At 42.8% G+C, this 23,341-nt stretch overlaps 1 protein-coding gene across 2 annotated transcripts; it reads left to right on the top strand.

The window, feature by feature from the left end:
- Window positions 1-3,087: 3,087 nt before the first annotated feature.
- rb1cc1 (RB1-inducible coiled-coil 1) lies at window positions 3,088-22,467 on the top strand. 2 transcript variants are annotated; one of them, XM_014191162.2, is made up of 23 exons: window positions 3,088-3,455; window positions 4,706-4,838; window positions 4,976-5,102; window positions 5,291-5,461; window positions 5,661-5,863; window positions 6,237-6,642; window positions 6,870-7,040; window positions 7,218-7,402; window positions 7,604-7,790; window positions 7,960-8,041; window positions 8,169-8,233; window positions 8,345-8,448; window positions 12,107-12,239; window positions 12,353-14,277; window positions 16,150-16,342; window positions 17,179-17,287; window positions 17,730-18,051; window positions 18,622-18,676; window positions 18,779-18,826; window positions 20,587-20,645; window positions 20,836-20,963; window positions 21,288-21,358; window positions 21,538-22,467. In XM_014191162.2, exons 2-23 carry the CDS (start codon window positions 4,768-4,770, stop codon window positions 21,613-21,615), a joined length of 4,893 nt encoding a protein of 1,630 aa, XP_014046637.2. In that variant the 5' UTR covers window positions 3,088-3,455; window positions 4,706-4,767; the 3' UTR covers window positions 21,616-22,467. The 2 variants fall into 2 exon arrangements, with proteins under 2 accessions (XP_014046637.2, XP_014046635.2); XM_014191160.2 differs by having other exon boundaries at window positions 21,270-21,358.
- Window positions 22,468-23,341: the final 874 nt, after the last annotated feature.

Genomic DNA, 23,341 nt, shown 5'->3' with positions numbered 1-23,341 from the left:
GGATCTCATCTCGGTACCTAATGGCAGTCAGGCTACCTCTGGCGAGCACATGGAGGGCTGTGTGGCCCCCCAAAGAAGTGCCACCCCAACACCATGACTGACCCACCGCCAAACCGGTCATGCTGGAGGATGTTGCAGGCAGCAGAACGTTCTCCACGGCGTCTCCAGACTCTGTCACGTCTGTCACGTGCTCAGTGTGAACCTGCTTTCATCTGTGAAGAGCACAGGGCGCCAGTGGCGAATTTGCCAATCTTGGTGTTCTCTGGCAAATGCCAAACGTCCTGCATGGTGTTGGGCTGTAAGCACAACCTCCACCTGTGGACGTCGGGCCCTCATACCACCCTCATGGAGTCTGTTTCTGACTGTTTGAGCAGACACATGCACATTTGTGGCCTGCTGGAGGTCATTTTGCAGGGCTCTGGCAGTGCTTCTCCTGCCCCTTCTTGCACAAAGGCGGAGGTAGCGGTCCTGCTGCTGGATTGTTGCCCTCCTACGGCCTCATCCACGTCTCCTGATGTACTGGCCTGTCTCTTGGTAGCGCCTCCATGCTCTGGACACTACGCTGACAGACACAGCAAACCTTCTTGCCACAGCTCGCATTGATGTGCCATCCTGGATGAGCTGCACTACCTGAGCCACTTGTGTGGGTTGTAGACTCCGTCTCATGCTACCACTAGAGTGAAAGCACCGCCAGCATTCAAAAGTGACCAAAACATCAGCCAGGAAGCATAGGAACTGAGAAGTGGTCTGTGGTCCCCACCTGCAGAACCACTCCTTTATTGGGGGTGTCTTGCTAATTGCCTATAATTTCCACCTGTTGTCTATTCCATTTGCACAACAGCATGTGAAATGTATTGTCAATCATTTTTGCTTCCTAAGTGGACAGTTTGATTTCACAGAAGTGTGATTGACTTGGAGTTACATTGTGCTGTTTAAGTGTTCCCTTTATTTTTTTGAGCAGTGTATATTGGGCATACAACAATCTCAGATTTTTCTCAGATTTTTCTGCGAAGAGGCAGAACCATTTATTCTAGTATTGCCCCTATGTATACTGAACAGAAATATAAATGCAACATGTAACAATTTCAACGATTTACTGAGTTACAGTTCATATAAGGAAATCAGTCTGCTGTTGTGAGGCCAGTTAGATGTACTGCCAAATTCTCTAAACAAAGTTGGAGGTGGGTTATGGTAGACAACAACTCTGGTGAACATTCCTGTAGTCAGCATGCCAATTGCATGCTCCCTCAAAACTTGAGACACCTGTGGCATTGTGTTGTGTGACAAAACTGCACATTTTTGTGGCCTTTTATTGTCCCCAGCTCAAGGTGCACCTGTGTAATGATCTGTTAAACAGCCATCACTAGCACATTAGATGCTGCTGCCTACAGTATAGGCATAGACTAGGAATCACTGGCCACTTTAAGGAATGGAACACTAGTCACTTTAAAAATGTTTACATATCTGGCATTACTCATCGCATACGTAAATACTGTATTCTATAATATTCTACAGAATCTTAGTCACTTGATAATGTTTACATATCTTGCATTACTCATCTCATATGTATATACTGTTTATCTATAGTGTTCAAGTGTATATTATTCTGTTCTGCTCTGACATCTCTCGTCCATATGTATATAGTCCTAATTCATTCCTACTTAGATTTGTGTATATTGGGTATATGTTGTGTTATTTGTTAGATATTACTTGTAAGATATTATTTCACTGTCGGAGCTAGAAGCACAAGCATTTCGCAATAACATCTGCTAATCACATGTACGTGACCAATAACATTTGATTTGGTCATACTGTTTAATCAGCTTCTTGATATGACACACCTGTCATGTGGATGGATTACTTTGGCAAAGGAGAAATGCTCACTAACAGGGGCATAAACAAATTTAAAAAAAATAGTGCATTTGGAACATACGGATATGCATTTGTTGGTCGCAGACACCTTTTCAAAAAAGGTAGGGGCATGGATCTGAAAACCAGTCAGTATCTGGTGTGGCCACCATTTGCCTCACGCAGTGTGACACATCTCCTTCGCATAAAGTTGATCAGGCTATTGATTGTGGCCTGTGGAATGTTGTTCCACCCCTCTTCAATGGCTGTGCGAAGTTGCTGGATATGGGTGGGAACTGGAACACACTGTCGTACACGTCCATCCAGAGCATCCCAAACATGTCTGCTGAGTATGCAGGCCATGGAAGAACTAGGACATTTTCAGCTTTCAGAAATTGTGGACAGATCCTTGCGACATGGGGCTGTGCATTATCATGCTGAAACATGAGGTGATGGCGGCAGATGAATGGCACAACAATGGGCCTCAGGATCTCGTCACGGTATCTCTGCGCATTCAAATTGCCATCGATAAAATGCAATTGTGTTCGTCATCCGTCGTTTATGCCTGCCCATACCATAACCCTCCCCTGTCACCATGGGGCGCTCTGTTCACAACGTTGACATCAGCAAACCGCTCGCCCACACGACGCCATACATGCGAAGAGGATGGGTTAATTTATTTTTTATATTTCTTTAAAATTGTGTGCACTTCTTCAGATTTTTCTGTATCTTTAGTATGTGTATTTTGTGAAAATTCTTTGTCTATATATTCTGTCAGTAAATTATGATTGTTGTGGTCAGCACCATTTCACCAGGTCAAATTCTTGGTACATAGGCCCATTGGTGAATGAAAGTAAAGCCAATGCTTTACTACTTGAAATGTTGATTGCAATTATACTCCAGTGATGCATTTTTTTTCATGCATGCTAATGCTGCATGGATGTCTGGTTTCAAGTAGAGGTAGAGAGTGAGTGCATCAATCTCTCTCTACATTCAATGCCATATGTGTTCAAATCCAATTGGATTGGTCACCTACACATTTAGCAGATGTTATTGTGGGTGTAGCGAAATGTTTGTCGTGGATGTTCAATTTGGTGGGTTAATTAATTAATAATTAATTTTAAAAAATACTATTGTATCCTTTGTACTATTATGGGCCCTTCTCTACTGCATTTGGACAAACCACACCCCTTCCATGTTGCACCAAAACACAGCCATTACTTGTTCTTCTCCCAGAATGCACCTCGCTGTGCAGTGACGATGAGCACAACAACAAAACACAGCTAGCTGCAGAATAGGGTGTTAGCTTGCTAGCTACTTGAAATAAACATTAGCTGGTGTTACACAACCCATGGCGAAGAACATAGATCAGTGACAAGCGAAATGAGAAACCAGAAAGATGTGTAGATAGCAATATGAATCGACCGTAAAAACTAAGATTGAGTCAGCTACATTAAAGACTAGATAATCATACATCATAGCTAAGTAACAACATTTTCGGCTAGTTTTCTAAAACTAGCTAGCGTTTGCGCTATGCCATTCAAGCTAAACCAAGTTAGCCAACTAGCTCGCCAAGGCGGGGGAAAGGATTGGAGTAAACAACAACGGTAAGAATTGGTTTCTCATTGCTAGACATGTCAGTCATATGAAATTACATTTTTGTAAATACTGACGGCTTCACTGTCATGGGTGTAAACTTACAAGAAAAATATGGCTAGTTAGCTAAACTAGCTAACGTTACCTAAGTTGATGAGAAACTGCTTTAGTCTAGCCAGCTATTAAAACTGTCAGAGGAAACTAAATGATTTAAACTAGACATGTATTAGTTAATTCGTTAACCAGCTAGTTATGTCGATAGTAATCGATGTATGTTATATTTGCATCGTCTTTCCTTTGTCCATCTAGCTAACGTTAGCTAGCTGGCTAGTACTAGCTAGCTAATGGTCTAACGTTAAGTTACGCAAGCACATAAAGTACTAGCGAACTAAAGCTTTCTAGCCACCGACAGTGTCCATTAGCTAACGTTAGCTTTCCCCGCAGGTACTTGCCACATTCGATAACTAGCCAACGAACGTTAGATTGCTACAGCGCATTCATTGACATAGGGCGTATTTCCCAATACTTTTACGTGTGTTGTGTTGGGGCCGACCAAACAGCAGAATGTCATTAAATTATCTAATTTAGCTGTCAGCTAGCCATTGTTTGTGATAGTGTTTAGCCAAGTTTCAAGGTGAGAAAGGCGTTCTCTTGTTTACAACGTGAACAGCTGACTTAGAATGCTAGTTCGCCGACGTTAGCTTTTGCTAGCTTGTTACCTAACCTAGCTAATTTAATAGCCAACATGACTCAGCCTGTAACGTTAGCTACAGCACTTGACTGCCTATATATTATAGTGAGTGTGTCCATTTACATTTTTCCTGAGAATCATTTTGCTGGGCAAAGCAGCAACGTCTATATATTAATGTTACAATTAGCCAGCTGCTCTAAAATTGGAGTAAAACGTATATGGTTGAGTTCAAGTAACTAGTTTAGGCTAGAAGCCCCACGTGTGTGGCTGCTTTTCAGTTCTCACTTTTGAAAATATTGAAATACATTGCTAAAACACGTGTATACAATCTCATGTAGCTAGAAGTTACACGTTAGTTAGGTAAATGGCAAATTATTCCAAAGTCTTTTGTAACAAGTATGTTTGATTGTTTATGTTTTGGATAAGCCTTATGTGATACAGGCCACTTAACGTTAGATGTGGTTTATGTGTCAATAAATGTATTTGGTGGACCTTGTAGCTTCCAGTAGGGAATAGTATACAGTCACAACCAAAAGTCAATACTTATTGTACCTTTTTTGTCTTACACAGGATGGTGTTGAATGACTAAATGATCAAGATAAAGGAGTGTGACGATCGCTGGAGGATTCAACATGAAGTTGTATGTGTTCCAGGTCAACAATGGAAGCACTCTGGCATTTGACACAGAGCTTGCTGTCCAAACGTAAGAGCCAATTATTTAATATTTCAGATTACCTACATCCATTTTGAATTTATCTCAGTCTCAACAGAAAATGTAATTTATGCTGAAATCAAAAAGTTGTCTGAATTTGATCATATAGCCTACATGTGTTCTTGCAGAGTGTTGGACCTCAAACATGCCATCCAGGTCAAATACAAGATTGCAACCCAGCATCAAGTTCTGGTTGTCAATGGAGGGGAGTGTATGGTTGCAGAGAGGAGAGTCTGCAGCTACAGTGCCGGCACTGTAAGTTTGCATCATTTGGAATGATTGTTTGTTTTTTTATAACGATTGTGTTGCATAAATGAGGTGGTTTTGACGTAAACAATTTTGGTGACAGTTTTCTGAAGCCACTGTACAAGATGTTGAAAAAAAGAAAACGTTGTTATTCCAGACGTGTTCAAGTGCCTTGACAGATTGTTTTTTTTGCCCAGGACACCAACCCCATATTCCTGTTCAACAAAGAGATGATTTTGTGTGACCGGGCTCCGACGATCCCTAAAACCACCTTCTCTATTGAGAATGAGATGGAGCTCAAGGTGGAGGAGTCACTAATGATGCCAGCAGTCTTTCACACCGTTGCCTCGCGAACACAACTTGCTGTGGTAACTGTTTTGTTTGTTCTGGTGCAGAACCTACTTTCTCAAAATAAGCCATCAATGTTGCTGTACCTTGTTTCATCATGCTACAACATTAAATAGGATATGATAATGTAATGTGAAAAGGAAAGCTAATGGAACTTATGATTGTTTTGTAATTTCTAGTGTGTTCTAACTTCTGAATACCGTTCTTTTGCTTCTCCAGGAAATGTTTGAAGTCGCCAAGAAACTTTGCTCTTTCTGCGAACGCCTGGTTCACGATGAACACCTCCAACACCAAGGTTGGGCTGCCATCATGGCCAACCTGGATGACTGCACCCTGTCTTATCAGAAGCTACTGTGGAAATTTGACACGGCGTACATTAATTATCAACAAGACTTTGAGGATATCAAATTGAAACTGACAAGGTAAGTGACCCCCTGCATAAATATTAAGTTCAGTGCAATTTGAAAGGGGTGGGTGGGGAATGAATGAAACAAATATATGGAAGGATTGTCCTGCTGTGACAGTACAGTCAATAGGTTAAATTTCAATTAATTATTCAGGTTAAATACATATTTCTCTGAGATAATGTGCCTTTTCAGGTTAGAGTTTTTTGCAGGTGTGTGGCGTACCACACTGGCACGTGTGGAATCATCAGCTAATTACGTTTCCTATCTCTCTCCTCTGTGCCACACTTGCCTTAATTAATCTGTATCCAAATACCGTGCCACATGTGAGCGGTATCCAAAGATCTAAATTCTATGGGTGTGAACTGACATTTGACATGTACTTTTTTAGACTGGGGACAGCAGTTTCAGTCATGGCCAAGATCCCCCTGCTGGAGTGTCTGACCCGCCACAGCTACAAAGAATGCATAGAGAAGTCCTGCTCCACTCCAAACAAGGACTCTGACGAGACCGTGGAGGAGAAGTCCACCGACTCGGTGCTCTGCCCCACCCCCACCAAGCTACCTGCATCGTTCTCTGCTCCGGGGGCTGGGTGCTCGCCCGACACCGCCGAAGGCCAGGAAAGCAGTGAGATGACGGACAGTAGTGGGCTGAGGGCAGCCCTGCAAGAGGCAGACTCTCCAGAGAGGGTCAACCCCCTGTCCTTCAACGTCACACTGCTGGACTGGATCAACGTTCAAGACAGGCCCAATGACGTTGAATCAGTCGTGAGGAAATGCTTTGACTCCATCAATAGGGTGAGTCGCTGTTGTATGTTTCTGTCTGTCTTCTCTGTTGTGTTTGTCTCTTTGTTTCTGTGTGGCTGAATTGGTCTCTGTCAGTGGCCTTGCCATGACTACTAAATGTATCAACATTGGGTGTAAATTTATTTCATGAGAGTCTATTCAGTGATATTTCTTGGTTATAAAATGCAAAGAAACACAGACAAAATGGAACCATAATGTAAATGTCCTTTCTGTTTCAGCTCGACCCACGGGTCATTCAACCATTCTTAGCGGAATGTCGAGACACGATTGCCAAACTGGATAATCAGAACATGAAAGCCATCAAAGGACTTGAGGACAGGTTATACGCTCTAGACCAAATGATAGCGAGCTGTAAAAAGTTGGTCAATGAACAGAAGGAACTTGCTCAGGTAGGCAAAATAAGGTGTTACATCTAAATGATGTAATATCAATGGTGAATAACACACTGTATAAAATGTGCCTATTCATTCACATACTGTATGATGTACTGTATAATGCAATCCAGCTGAAAATGTGTGAATGAAATATATAAAACTAAACTCACTTGTCTATCTGTTGGCTATTAGGGATTTCTGGCCAATCAGAAGCGTGCTGAGAACCTGAAGGATACGTCCGTGCTGCCTGACCTGTGTCTCAGTCACGCCAATCAGCTGATGATCATGCTGACCAACCACAGGAAGCTGCTGGACATCAAACAGAAGTGCACCACTGCCAAACAGGAGCTGGCGAACAACCTACAAGTTCGTCTCAAGTAAGGCATCTGTTAATTCCTCTCATTTCTTATTTCTGTGTCTCTCTTGGGTCATCTTTATTCCTTTGAGCAATGCAGCAAACCAAAATCACTCCAATAAATTCAAAATCACTCCAATAAGTGGTCATGTACAAGCCATGTAAATCACTTTTCTATATATGCAAGCTAAGCTAACACTGACCCTAACCACTGTGAATGTAGATGGTGCTGCTACGTGATGCTGCACGCGGACCAGGATGGGGAGAAGCTGCAGGCCCTGCTGAGGCTGCTGACCGAGCTGATGGAGAGAGTCCGGGTGGTGGACGCCCTCAGCACCGTGCCTCAGATGTACTGCCTGGCTGTGGTTGAGGTGGTCCGCAGGAAGCTCTTCATCGGCCACTACAGAGAGGTCAGTCAGAGCACAGGACCCACTCATGACCCCTTTTCAAAACCCAAGGCCAACCCACGTCTCTCTTCAGTCCCTACATGCAGACCTACTGTAACACAAGCCTCAACCTCTTCAAACAATTGGATGAAAAATGGTGTCAATTGTGCTCTTCTGTTATCTCTCTTCTCAGTGGGCCTGTGCTCTGGTGAAGGATGGAAAGCATCTCTATGAGACTGAGAAGTATAAAAGGGAAACGTTTGGCAAGTTGTTCAGTAAGTTCCAGTTTTTAAAAGTCCTATTTGGTGAATTTTTTTTATTTTTTTTTAAACAAGTATCCCCTCTGAAATGAACATACATTAATTCAAACCCAACAGCTGAGCTTTGTGATCCTCTTTGCAGGGAAATCTTTTCTCCGAAATCGGTTGTTTAGAGGACTTGACTCATGGCCCCCCACTTCATTTTGCGTAAGTAGTCAGTCACTTACTGTGTACTATGAATGTCTATTTCATTTCCAAAATATTATAATCCAACCCATCTCTCTCTTGTTTTTGTTGTCTCTTTCTTTTATTGTGTAGACAAGAAAGCCCAGAAAGTTTGACTTTGAGCTTCCAGATATTTCCCTTGGTGACCTGCAGTACTTAAAGACCTGTTGTCCTACAGAGGTGCAGCCTTTCCTCAGGTAGGCCATGGTTTCCCTCATGTGCATAGTAAAGAAATAACCATGTCTTGTAATGACATTTTTACCTACAAGGATACAGTGAGGGGAAAAAAGTATTTGATCCCCTGCTGATTTTGTACGTTTGCCCACTGACAAAGAAATTACCAGTCTATAATTTTAATGGTAGGTTTATTTGAACAGTGAGAGACAGAATAATAACCAAAAAATCCAGAAAAACACATGTCAAAAATGTTATAAATTGATTTGCATTTTAATGAGGGAAATAAGTATTTGACCCCCTCTCAATCAGAAAGATATCTGGCTCCCAGGTGTCTTTTATGCAGGTAACGAGCTGAGATTAGGAGCACACTCTTAAAGGGAGTGCTCCTAATCTCAGCTTGTTACCTGTATAAAAGACACCTGTCCACAGAAGCAATCAATCAATCAGATTCCAAACTCTCCACCATGGCCAAGATCAAAGAGCTCTCCAAGGATGTCAGGGACAAGATTGTAGACCTACACAAGGCTGGAATGGGCTACAAGACCATCGCCAAGCAGCTTGGTGAGAAGGTGACAACAGTTGGTGTGATTATTCGCAAATGGAAGAAACACAAAAGAACTGTCAATTTCCCTCGGCCTGGGGCTCCATGCAAGATCTCACCTCGTGGAGTTGTAATGATCATGAGAACGGTGAGGAATCAGCCCAGAACTACACGGGAGGATCTTGTCAATAATCTCAAGGCAGCTGGGACCATAGTCACCAAGAAAACAATTGGTAACACACTACGCCGTGAAGGACTGAAATCCTGCAGCGCCCGCAAGGTCCCCCTGCTCAAGAAAACACATATACATGCCCGTCTGAAGTTTGCCAAAGAACATCTGAATGATTCAGAGGACAACTGGGTGAAAGTGTTGTGGTCAGATGAGACCAAAATGGAGCTCTTTGGCATCAACTCAACTTGCTGTGTTTGGAGGAGGAGGAATGCTGCCTATGACCCCAAGAACATCATCCCCACCGTCAAACATGGAGGTGGAAACATTATGCTTTGGGGGTGTTTTTCTGCTAAGGGGACAGGACAACTTCACCGCATCAAAGGGACGATGGACGGGGCCATGTACCGTCAAATCTTGGGTGAGAACCTCCTTCCCTCAGCCAGGGCATTGAAAATGGGTCGTGGATGGTTATTCCAGCATGACAATGACCCAAAACACAGTGGCTCAAGAAGAAGCACATTAAGGTCCTGAAGTGGCCTAGCCAGTCTCCAGACCTTAATCCCATAGAAAATCTGTGGAGGGAGCTGAAGGTTCGAGGTGCCAAACGTCAGCCTCGAAACCTTAATGACTTGGAGAAGATCTGCAAAGAGGAGTGGGACAAAATCCCTCCTGAGATGTGTGCAAACCTGGTGGCCGACTACAAGAAACGTCTGACCTCTGTGATTGCCAACAAGGGTTTTGCCACCAAGTACTAAGTCATGTTTTGCAGAGGGGTCAAATACTTATTTCCCTCATTAAAATGCAAATCATTTTATAACATTTTTGACATGCGTTTTTCTGGATTTTTTTGTTGTTATTCTGTCTCTCACTGTTCAAATAAACCTACCATTAAAATTATAGACGGATCATTTCTTTGTCAGTGGGCAAACATACAAAATCAGCAGGGGATCAAATACTTTTTCCCTCACCTTATGCCATGACATTTTAAATTGTACATTTAATAAAACAAACTTTTAAACCTTTACACTCGTACCCCTATACATATTGAAAATGGCAGATTTGTGCTCTGATAAACACCTAAATTGGAACTCAGTGGCTGTACAGTAACATGCGTTACATGACGTCAGAGCTCTGCACTTCACAGCGCTGTATGGACTTTGACTGACAGCCATTCTGAACTTGAGCACCTAGCGAGGCAAGAAGTTGCCTCCATCCCTCCCGCTTAATTGGGCAATTTTAGCAAATGTTTTGTCTGAGTTTGGAAATGCTGTAAATGAAGAGGACTATGTATTTTTTAAAGATGAGATGTTGAGGATTATAGTAAATACTGCTTTGATGCCAAACACTGAGTCCAAATGTGCACTTCGTATTTCCATATCAAAAACTCATGTCATGTACATTGTCAACGTTTATTATTACTGTTTGATGTACAGTTACAAGATGACATGGCGCCATACCCTTGGTTGTTCTGAACAGAATGAGCCCGTTTGTCTCTTGTGAAGAAAATTCTCTCCTGCTCACGCACCTCTATGCACTCATCACTCCTTTCTATGCGCACCAAAATTATCTGTTTCCCTGAATTTCATTGTTAAAGCCGAACACTGTAATATCGTATTTTATAGTTTAGCTATGTTGGCAGTAGAACAGGCTTTCAAATGATGCCCACCTGACCCAGATTGCAATTTATAATGGACCGTTTTTGCATTGTGTAAACAACAACAGTAATTGTGTGAAGGTGGGAATGCAGGGTTGTGGTCCAAACAACTACAAGTCTGCTCTCTAGTTCCTCAATGGCACAGCTGAGAGAGCTCAAAAAAGGACCGTACATTTGAAGACTCTTTTTAGTCATAAAAGTGCATTGAAATGACTTAGGAACTGTGTCCACTTTGGAGAGGAGTATGGCCACTTGGAGACAGCAGTTAGTCCTCTCACTCAAACCCTTGTCATTTTTTTTGTCTTATGTTGCACCTACCTGACATTTTCCAGGAACATTTTTATCATGTTACTGAATGTATCAGTGGAGGCTGCTGAGGGGAGGATGGCTCATAATAATGGCTGAAACGGCGTGAATGGCATTAAACACATGGAAGACATGTTTGATGTAGTTTATATCATCCCACTTAATCCGCTTCAGCCATTACCACGAGCCCGTCCTCCCCAATTAAGGTGCCACCAACCTGCTGTGGAATGTATCCATAGTATTTTCAGATTTCGTTATCTACAAATGCGGTGAAACTTACATAAATTTAAAATTCACATAAAATCAACAGTGTTACGTTTTGGATTCAGTCTTGTGTCAGGTGAACTGTTGTCCTCGCCTTTGGTCTAATAATTTTCCCACAGTCATATGCTTTTCATATTTCTTCTGTAAGATTTTTTTTTAAATTTAGCCCTATCCCTATAGGCCAATTCCCACGCGTGTAATGGGTTAATGTAGTTTCTATTACGGTGCGTTGAGTTACTGCCCTCAAGGCTGCCCTGACACCGGTATGCTTTTTCCCACACTTCAAATAGCAATTACAGGCGCTCACCTAATGGAGTTTCCACAATACCTGACATAGATCAATGAGAAACACTCAACAGAAAACCTTTTTGGAAGAGAATCCGTTATATCGTGGTGAAAATCAGACTTCTCTTTCGCTGTTAGCCAAACTACCTGAGAAAAGCATCATGTCCACTGTTTACCTCTGGCATGTGCATTTGCTTCATTATGAGAGTGAATAGCCCAAAAATCGTTCTTTCTCGAATTTCTACTATCCGGATATCTGAAAAAATGTCAGGATATTATTTGAGTAATATAATCATTTCCAGTGTGCATCCCAACTTGTAACAGGCCTACTACCTGTATGATTAGTTTACTTGTGAGCACTTGGCTGTATTCTCTGTTGCAATATTCAGTGCAATAGCCCTGGGAGACTGTCCATTTCGTATTGATTAAAGTTAGTCCCATGTTTCTTTCCCCCAGGGTTCCAACACTGTGTGATTTTGAGCCTTTGCATCTGCATGTGGAGATGCTTCAGCAGTTGGTCCTTGCTTCTCAAGCTGCAAGTGTGGACGAGATGTCTCAAACTATCACCGATTTACTGAGCGAACAAAGGGTAATAACAAATTACAGTGGAATATGGAATGGCAGCTATCTAAAAGCACAGTAAACACTGTCCCTTTATTGCATATTCTCCACTCACTCCCCTTCTTATTTCTGTTCCTCTAGGGGTCGTGCAGCCAGAGTGCTCAGAGATCCACGGCAGCGGTTACCCCACGGTCCGACAGCACCCCAGGGACTTCCTCCTCCAAGACCCCCTCTTCTCTCAGTCTCCCGGGGCCCCCCTGCCAGCCCCTCCCTGGCCCCACCGCCCTGGAGGACCTGTCCCCGGACAGCATCGATGCCCAAACTTTTGACTTCGAGACAATTGGCCACCCCAACATGGACCCCGTCCTGCAGCAGGCTGGCTCCCTGGACCTGGACTCCCTGGCTGAGAGCCCCGAGTCAGACTTCTTGTCGGCGGTCAACGAGTTTGTGATCGAAAACTCGCCCACCCCCATCAGCGACCCCACCAGCCCAGAGATGATGGTGGAGTCGCTGTACTCGTCGGTCATCAACGCCATCGACAGCAAGCGCATGCATGACACCACCACCTTAGAGAGGGAAAACTCCAAGGTGGCTATGCTGAAGCTGAGCATCGAGAAGTACTGCTCTGCTGCCGAGGAGTCCCAGGCCAACTTGCGGAGCGTCAAGGATGACCTGTACCGCTTCAGAGGCCTGGTGCTGAAGGAGCAGCGAGACTTTGGCTTCGCCCTGAAGACCATGACCATTGACGTGCGCAACATGGTGGACACCATCCGTAAGAGGGAGGAGGAGGAGCTGAGGGAGCAGCACCAGGCCGAGCTCCTCTCTGTGCAGCAGGACCACAAGAAGCAACTTCAGGCCCTGACGGAGGAGAACCGGGTGAACCGGAACATCGTGAAAGACGTGCAGCGGGCCATGCTGGAGCTGGAGGGGCTGCTGGAGCGCAAGGAGAAGGAGCTGACCCAGCTCGAGGCTGAGAGGCAGCGCTGGACCGAGGCGGAGAGCGGACACACTCAGAGGCTCAGGGTCCTGGAGCAGAAGATCAGCGATCAGGCCCAAGAGGTGCTGACTGTTGCTGCCTCCAGAGACTCCCTGTACAGCCAGCTGGAGACACTCCACATTGAGATCGAGCGCGGCCAGCAGAAGATCCGCCAGGAGCTGGAGGGGGCCGAGCAGTCCCACCTGCAGGAGCTGGAGGAGAGGATGAGGCAGCAGCACCAGGCCCAGCTAGACACCCTGGCCCGGGAGAACCAGGAGGCCATGGAGTGCCTGGCAACGGTGAACAGGGTCAAGCTGAGTGAGGTCGCAGACCGCCACGCCGCCTCTCTGACAGAGAGGGACGGCCAGCTGAGGGATCTGGAGGCCCGGGCAACCGAGCTGGCTGACCTACGCTGCAAGCTGGAGGTGGAGCTGGCCCTGAAGGAGTCAGAGATGGAGGTTGTGAGGCTGCTCTACGAGGAGGCCAAGCAGGGGCAGCAAGAAGCCAACGTGAGGAAGGCCACTGTAGAGGCAGAGACCCAGTCCCTCAACGAAGAGCTAGTTCAGGTCAATGGGCAGCTGCAAGCTAAGAACGAAGAGTACGAGAAGGGCCTGGCCGAGCTCCGGATGCTGATGCGCATGGAGAAAGACCAGTGCATCTCGGAGCTGGTGGGAAGGCACGAGGAAGAGAGGAACCAGCACCGCAGCGAGCTGACCACCCTGCAGCAGCAGGCCCAGGATGCAGGAAGGAGCCATGCAGAACAGCTGCAGAACCTCCAACTAGACCTCGACCTGCAGACGGCAGCACTGCTCAACGATAAGGAAGTGCAGCAGAGGAGGTTTGAGGAGCAGGAGCAACACTTGAGGACTGTTATCTGCGATTTGCAGACAGAAAATGATCTGCTCACCAAAAGATTAGAGCAGGACACCCAAGCAGCCCAGGAACGTTTGGAGAAAGAGGAGTCCTTGAAGGCTGCAGTACCAGATGCCTTCAAAGACTTTGAGCAACAAAAGGAGGAGATGGAGAAAAGACTTCTAGACAAAATTAGACAACTTGAAAATGAGCTTCAGGAAAGACAATCCTCAGAAAGGTAAGAGAGACGCATGTACCACTGTTACCAGGTAACAGATAACTGTGATTTGTAATAAACATTTAATCAGCCTTGTAACGAACAAGATGCCTAGTTTTAGAGTTCATTCTACACATTTTGCCATTGGGCTGAGAGATAATTTAGCAATTTTATAGCTAATTTCAGTCCATTCTCCAAATTTTGCCATACGCTGGAGTGAAGAATGTCTTGTTTAATAGCTAATTTCCTGTCATTCTACACATTTTGCCATAGGGTGGAGAGAAATGTTTACATTTTTTTATTATATAGGATATCTGAGTGAGAGTGACTAACAAAATCAATGGGGGGACACCGGTTGATGATTCGTCCATGATTACAAGTTTAGTTTAGATAGCTGGCTAGACTAATTTACCAATCTACAAAATGTTAGCTGACATGGGCTAATTGAGTGACTGTCACTAACCATGTTTCCATCCACAGTTTTTATGCGAGTAAAGTAATACTGCATATGAAAAATACAAAAATCACGACAGCTGTGATGGAAACAGAAAGTTTCGGTACAATTTTATAAATGCCGACAGAATTTATTTGTTCGACACGGTGGGATCTATTTGTCTGTAAGATTAATTATGCAAGAAACGGCAGTGAAAATGCCTTTTATGTGCAAATATTGATATAATAACCATCATATCGAGGCCAACTTGGAGGGTCTATGATATGGTGTGTGATCCTCCCGCTACGACTCGGGAAATGCAGTTTATTAGGCTACATATGAAATAAGTTATGATCTTCACAGGGTGGTGAAAGTGTATGTTGATGAACTTGATGCTCCTTTTAAAAAAAAAATATCGAGGGTCTTATTCTGATGACACGATAATCGATGCTTGCCTGCCATTTGTCAAGTAAAAATATCCATTATAAACTCATCATGTAGACTAGCCTGCCCGCACAGCATCTGCGACCAGAGTAGGCACATTTGCTATTTAACGCAAAGGTTTTTTTGTGACAAAACTATCGGTAGTGTTTAAAATGCGATGGAAACACTTAACTTTTAAATTTTTATTCGGTACTTCAAACTTAACCTCTTTAGGATCCGCCCCCTTTTTTATTTTTGTCTTTTCTTTTTTTTCGGCCTAAAAGGACATACCCAAATCTAACTGCCTGTAACTCAGGCCCTGGGGCAAGGATATGTATATTCTTGGTACCATTTGAAATGAAGCACTCTGAAGTTTGTGGAAATGTGAATGGAATGTAGGAAAATATAACAATAGATCTGTTAAAAGATAATACAAAGAAGAAGAAAAAAAAACGTTTTGTATTTTTTTGTACCATCTTTGAAACGCAAGAGAAAAGCCATAATGTATAATTCCAGCCCAGCTGCAAATTAGATTTTGCCCACTAGATTTGAGAATATTTGAATGAAAATCGGTTGCCAAATGAATGGAGACCTAGCTAGAGACTAACATAAGAGGAAAAACTGATACACAACCAAATTAGAAATGTTCCCTTGTGCGTTCTAACTCAACAGTAAGTTGAGACCCCGACTGAGTTCAGATGACACAGACTTGTGTTGACTTCAATTAGCTTTAGTATACACTGAAAATAGCTATTTAGTATACACTGAAAAAGGCCCAGAGGTGAACACTTAAGTAAACCATAACATGTACTGCATGCTTTGTCAAGCTTGCATGCTGTCGGATATTTAAAGGGAACATAAAATGATGGGCACTGAGACGAGACAAAAACTCACCAGGAACTTTCTTAGCCCAAGAATCATACCTAAACTAACTTGTGAAGAGTATTTAATTTGACCTGTTAACCTACCTGATGTCTACTGTGTGTGACTTGTCTCTGTTACTTATGTCTCTTTCTATCTCTGTGTGTGTGCTGCAGAGAGGCAGGGTTGTCGAAGGTGCAGACAGAGGGTCGGGGATCCGAAGCAGGAGCTCCTCTCTCCCTGGACTCTGCCTTGCAGGAGCGTCTGCAGCAGGAGACAGCCTCCCTGCACACCCAGCTGGAGCTCCTGGAGAGGAGGAAGGACGAGGAGATGCAGAACCTCAAGACCTCCCTCATCGCAGAACAACAGGTCAGTGTTGGATTAGTCCTCACATCCTATTCAGAGGGTTCTTCTGTCAATATTGACCAGCACTGAATCTAGTAGCAGCACCATATCGAGATGCACTATAATGTACTTCCTATACTTTGTACTGTAGTTGGTTTTCCTACATTATTTTTTTTTTTAGCTTCTAGCTGAGTGTTTAGCTAAATGTTTGAGCTTTTTAGCATTTGTCCCATTACCTTTCTTCTAAGGCGGTCTAATTGTGATTCACTGGCAACTGCAAACAAACTGACTACAAGTGACCAACAACTGAAATGCCAAAAATACTCCATTACCTCACTACTACCACTATGTGCCCATGAGGCAGCCTTAGTCAGACCCTAAATGAAATCAGGTCTGTGAGGCAGTGTGTGTGTATGTCATAATTATAGCACACAGTGTTCTCATGACCTCATCTTACTGGTGAGCAGTCCAAATGGGAATGTGATACAGGTGGCTATGTGACCCTCTTGGAGGAATTTGTTAGAACACAATGTTTTGCCTCTCAAATTGAAAACGGCACCACAAATATAAACATTTACTACGAAATGTAACTTTTTTCCATAAATTAGTATTATCATAGGTTATCCTACCAGCCTAAAACCCTGTGATCCTCCAAGCCTAAGATCTTATGGTAAAGCGAGCAGGCTTGATTGAGGTCTGTTGTTCTGAGCCGTGACTCAACCCTCAATTGACTCACTCAGCCGCAATTGTCTCCTGTCTGGTAGTTCTTTGTCCTCTGTGACTGCCTCGTTGTGTTTTACTGCTGCTCTATTGCCTGGGAGGTGTCTGAAAGCCTTCATGTCCCCCTCCTCCCTCCCCAGACTAACTTCAACACTGTTCTGATGAGAGAGAAGCTGAAAAAGGAACAGATCATCAGTGACCTGACAGAGGAGCTGCGGAAGGTTACCCAGCAGCAGGAGAAGGACAAAGGTACACGACAGTCACGTACAGCTAGGACACTATGAGAGAACAGAATGATTTCTGCCTTTTGAACACTTAATGGGCTGGATGTGGTGGAACTAGATAGCATTTTCTATGCTGTTATTGTTTTCAGAGGTTATTTTGTTGTTTGTATGGAAAGTAAGTCGTGCTGCAGTTCATTCATTAGCCTAGTGGTTAGAGCAGGTAGCCTAGTGGTTAGAGCGTTGGACTAGTAACCGAAAGGTTACAAGATCGAATCCCCGAGCTGACAAGGTAAAAAAATCTGTCGTTCTGCCCCTGAACAAGGCAGTTAGGTGATTTTCTGACCCTGAACTAAGGCATTGTTCCTAGACCGCCATTGAAAATAAGAATTTGTTCTTAACTGACTTGCCTAGTTAAATAAAGGTAAAAATTCAAAATGTATCCTGATATGTTCATTTTGTGTCTTCAGGTCTGATAGAGATGCTGTCTGAGGACCGGGCCATCGTCATGCAGGAGAAGAAGCAGTTGGAGGAGGAGCTGAACCGGCTGCGCGGCACAGCCCTGGTATCCTCTGCCTACTACAGCCCTAACCCCTTAGCTCTAGAGCCCACTGGAGCCGGGGCTAGACTTGGACCTGGAGCATTTCCTGGACCTGGGACTGAAGTTGAGGTTGGGGCTGGAGCCTGCTCCTCAGAGCTCTTCCCTGACCCAGACAGACTGGCCTCTGTGGCTGCCACCAGAGAGGACGACAGAGTGGACTCGGCTGTGGAGGCCAGCATGGTGACTGTGCAGTAAGCATCCCCCAAACATAAACAGTCCAATAAACAGTGTTTCAGAAGAACCCCCTCCCATCACAATGAATCTGTCATTTTATAGAAATAAGCTTTGACAGGTATACTTTGGCAAAATATTGTTTAAACATATATAGTATGGAGACATATTTGGTGGAACTGAGGACAGTGAGTACTTTGAAGGTGCTCCTTATTCGATAATGAAGATAAATTATGAATATAAGTTCTAATCTTTCAAAGAATGTTGTCAGTTTTAATGTGTAAAAGATTAAAAAGGAATGTTGAAAGTGCTTGTTTGAGATGGCCAGACAAGGATGGACAAAGTGAGGACAAATAACAGAGCGAGGGAGGCTAGGATTGGGAAATGTAAGTTATATTGTTTTTCTGTTAACAGTTGTGCAGGCTAGCAGTCATCATTGCCATCTCAAACAAAAGTCACTTTAAATTCATATTCATGCTTCTTGAATCTTTTTTTTTTTTTCAGAGTAACTATTTGTTTGAATGAATGTCAAATGTGTTAAAAGCTGTCGCCAAATTGGTCTGATTATTGGCCCTTTGTCTCTTTATCAGCGATAACATCCTGATGATGTCGGAGGAGAAACAGCGGATACTGTTACTTGAGAGGGTGAGTAGACGCCTCTGTGACATCGAAATGGAACCTGATGAAGTTGGGGTTGGATTGTTATAGAATTTGACTTGAGCTGTAACATCTTCTGTCATATTTCAGACTTTACATATGAAGGAAGAAGAAAACAAGCGCCTCAGTCAAAGACTGGTAGGTTTTTGTTAACTTTGATGGCTGATTAGAGGAGGAGGAAATGTTGATTTTAATATCATGTGATTGTTTAAGCCAACCATTCTAGCCCCCCCCCCCCCCCAAAAATGAACATGTTTTTTTTACATTCGTTTTTCACATGGTTACCATGTGTATTGTTTACTTCTAGATATACACTGAGTGTATAAAACATTAGGAACACCTGCTCTTTCCATGACAGACTGACCAGGTGAATCCAGGTGAAAGCTATGAACCCTTATTGAGGTCACCTGTTAAATCCACTTCAATCAGTGTAGTTGAAGAGGAGACCGATTTTAAAGAAGGATTTTTAGGCCTTGAGGCAATTGAGACATGGATTGTGTTTGTGTCCCATTAAGAGGGGGAATGGGCAAGACAAAATATTTAAGTGCCTTTGAAGGGGGTATGGTAGTAGGTGCCAGGTGCACCAGTTTGAGTGTGTCAAGAACTGCAACGCTGCTGGGTTTTTCACACTCAACAGTTTCCCATGTGTATCAAGAATGGTCCACCACCCAAAGGACATCCAGCTGTCATTGATGGAAGAGGACAAAGGAGGCTGACACGAATTGTGCTGAGCAACAGACGGGCTACAGTTAGTCAACTGACAGTCCAGTACAACATTGGTGCACAAAGACCCATAAAATAATTCATAACTCGTCGTGCTTTGACATGAATGGGGTATGGCAGCTGATGACCTTACACAGTTCCACTTCTTTCAGCAAAAAACTAAAAATTGCGTCCCCGTTCCTGCTGTTTCATGTTGATTGGATGACTAGGGTATGGAGAAAACCACGAGTACATGCATCCGTCATACCGCGTGACATCGTTGCAGACTGGTGGTGGGGGTGTGATGGTGTGTTTTCATGGCACACATTGGGCCCCTTGATAAAAGTTTGAAAGCCACAGGAAGTCTGAACATCATTGCTAATCATGTGCATCCCTTCATGACAGCAGTGAATTTTTTAGCAGGATAATGCCCCATGCCCATAATGCTAGGATTGTACAGGAATGGTTCTGCGAACATGAAAGTGAATTCAGCTTACTGCAGTGGCCTGCCCAGTCACCAGATCTCAATTCAGTTGTGTATCTGTGGGAGGAGATGGAACAAGCTATTAGGATTAGAGCTCCACTACCAGCCAACTTGACACAACTGTGGGAAGCATTGGATTCAACATGTGATAGCATCCCTGTGGAACGCTTTCGAAACCTTGTAGAGTCCATGCCCTGACAAATCAAGGCTGTTCTGAGGGCTAAATGGGGGGCAACTCAATATTCGGAAGGTGTTCCTAATGTTTTATACACTCGGTGTATAGGCCGATATAATTCATTTAGCTTTTGACAGGCTTTGTCAGTGTACCCCAAGCTATTTTACCCCACTACCACTAGATGGCAATAGCATCAATGCTTCTATCCCTGTTCAGCAGACCTAGGAGCTTTCTGAGCTGCAACAGTAACTTCCTCTATCAAAAACCTTCTGATAAAGGGGCATCAAAACAATTATACAGGCAGTTTGACATATTGCAGCACTATTGCTCACATACCTAAACAAAAGCATAACAATGCATGCCAATATGTGTCCGTTCCAGCAAGTGCATTTCACGGCGCACGACATACGGTACTATTGATGGCTGCTATGCAAAGATCAGTCAGTATACATTTTGGCCAGGAACGCATCCATGACCAGCAGTGTCAAGAAGATTATCATCTCACTCTTAACAACCATTGCCGTTCTCTCTTTGTAGATGTCTCAAAGCATGTCCTCGGTGTCATCACGGCATTCTGAGAAAATTGCCATCAGAGAGTAAGCATACGAAGATTGACACACAAAAGTGCTGATGTATAGTGTATATAGACTCAGTGGTTGTACGTTTTCTCTAGCAAATCAAAGTATTTTATTTGTATTTAATCTCAAAATATCGGGTTCATTTTTTTTGTTGTATATAGAATCTAGCACCATTTTGTGTGAAGGTTGACCGCTGTGTCCGTTTCAGTTTCCAGGTTGGCGACTTGGTTCTGATCATCCTAGATGAAAGGCATGACAACTATGTGCTATTCACCGTGGGTCCCACCCTGTACTTTCTCCACTCTGAGTCCCTCACGGCATTGGACCTCAAACCAGGTCAGAAAATCACCATCGGCTTTTAATTCTAGGCCTCAATTCTTAAAAACCATTAAGTTATAATAGAATAAAGTTATAATATACAAAAATGTACAATTTCACTTTTGTTGTATATAATAGACAATTATACTAAGTTATTGTGTAATGTGGTTCTGTTGAGCAAGTTATGTGCAAAAACAAGCAGGTATCTCTTTACAAACTGTATATACTGTTGAATTTATTAACTTGGACAGATAAGTGATTTTGAGTAACCCGTGTCAAAGTTTGTGTACTGAGCATTGGTTTTATTGTGTCGATCACTGACAGATCCTATGTTTACTTCAGCATCAGGAGCCTCGAGACGGCCGTGGGTTCTTGGAAAAGTTATGGAGAAAGAATATTGCCAGGCGAAAAAGGTAAAGTATAGTAGTATATAGGTAATGAATTGTAATAGTCTAGCAGTAGAGCACAGTAGCTTTTCTTAATATAGATGGTCATTAAAGGAGATCAAGTAATCAATAATTGAAATAAAATAATGAACAATCAAAGGGTGACTTTCTAAGAGCGTGTATGTTGTGTATGTTTCCCACCTTAGGCTCAAAACCGGTTCAAAGTTCCTTTGGGCACCAAGTTCTACAGGGTGAAAGCTGTTCCGTGGAACAAGAAAGTATAGTACAGCCAAGTTATGAGCTGAAATGTATATTTATATTGCATAAAGTTTTAAACACTCACATCATACATCATTTATAGACCTCTTATCAGCTTGAAAATGAAAAGAAAGATCATAATCATGGTATTATTTTGGCCTTCAGTTCAACATCTCATCCAACCCCCTCTTTCTTTTTAATCTAGAGTATTTGTTGTTGTGGACCAAACGCAATTTCTTTATTAGGGCATGGCCCTAAACACTGTCAGAAAGCATTAATACCTGTGTGTTAATTGAACAAAAACTATTTGAATGTTTATATATTTAGTTCTCATTCATTATCAGCATTTGTCCTCTTTGTGGAAAATACTTCATCATTATCAGCAATATAATTCAAATGAAAATATACATTTATTGTAAATGTTTATGGATGAATGTTCATGGCATGCATATTGATATATTTTCTTTGATTTTACTTATCCAGATAAATGTTGTAGTTGGAAGTGTAGTCAATGCTGTTTGTTACTCATGACGCAGTATGGCCCTCAGTTAATACTGAAATGTACATTTTGGCTGACTGACGAAAGCAGTCATCATTGCAATCATTGACAATGCACTTTCCAAAAACAATGCTTTTTGTTCATTCAAAAGGGAAGGAATTGTGCTATTAAATAAAATAAATACAGAAAAAACGAACAGCGCAAAACTTCCCGCTATCATAGAATATTGATATATAGAAAGGAATACTTTGTTTGACTGTGTTTCATTATTGGATGACATTGTACATTACCCATCATTCAAATCACGGAAGTAACAATAAAGGACTGTATTGTAAAATAATTTAGAGTTTTGAAACAATAAAGGATTGATCCCAAATAACTTTACTGCACTTAGTTATTTCAACATAGCAGTTACACAACTGACATACTTGCCCATACAAAGCATTGGTGGTTTACAAAATATACACATATAAGATGTAAAGCCAGGACAGATATGGAAAATAGTAAAAAAAATATATTTCATAAAAATATGACACATTTAACACGATGAGCAACACCTCAAAGTGCAGCATTGGAGAGAGTATCATATATCGAATATACCTCAATGACCTGCATATGGGGATTTCAGTGGACACTAATTTATGTAAATCATGTCACTGAGCCGAGCCTGCCTTTGGAATGCTGTTAATTAAGGACATAGGAGGAAATGCTGCTTCTGTAGTTCAAGGACAATCAAGTCATTCAATATGCTCCGTGACCACCTGCCTGTTTAAAAACCAGGCCTGTTGGCTCTTCAAGAAATATAGTAGGCCAATATCTATGCTCACTATCTAAGAACATTTAATTAGAGATTTTCATTGTACTACACCAAAAACATTGAACGTTAAGAGACCAAAGAAAAAGGCTCTTTACTGCTATTGATTTATTTTTAATTGGAATGGTGTAGCGCCCCCACCCCCAGTATGCTCAATTTAAAATTTACAAATAGACAAAAGAAAATATGTAACATTTTGATAATAGCGGTTGTTTCCGAAATCGTTGGTTTGTAAATCCATGTAAGTTCGCACAAGCTATAAAGAAATAAATCTTATTTGATTTAGAATTTCTTCCTTTTGTGGAAAGCATTAGCTAATGTGGTTGTAGTGTTGGCATGCTATGGCAGGAAACAGACTTCAAAAAGGCTTCAAATCAGGAAGAACGGTGCGGCCCTCATGGAGGAGGAAGCACACCAACATCACTTTCCCAGATCACAG

Source organism: Salmo salar, chromosome ssa03, assembly GCF_905237065.1.
Source record: "Salmo salar chromosome ssa03, Ssal_v3.1, whole genome shotgun sequence".
Taxonomy (NCBI): Eukaryota; Metazoa; Chordata; class Actinopteri; order Salmoniformes; family Salmonidae; genus Salmo; species Salmo salar.
This window is presented reverse-complemented; position numbering and strand designations above follow the sequence as displayed.

Excerpts from the sequence above, each read along its gene's own strand:
- rb1cc1 (XM_014191160.2), top strand. The coding sequence starts at position 4,768 with ATGAAGTTGTATGTGTTCCAGGTCAACAATGGAAGCACTCTGGCATTT. Across the intron at positions 6,643-6,869 it reads GCTTTGACTCCATCAATAGG|CTCGACCCACGGGTCATTCA; the intron begins GTGAGTCGCTGT and ends TTTCTGTTTCAG. Across the intron at positions 21,359-21,537 it reads AATATTGCCAGGCGAAAAAG|GCTCAAAACCGGTTCAAAGT; the intron begins GTAAAGTATAGT and ends TTCCCACCTTAG.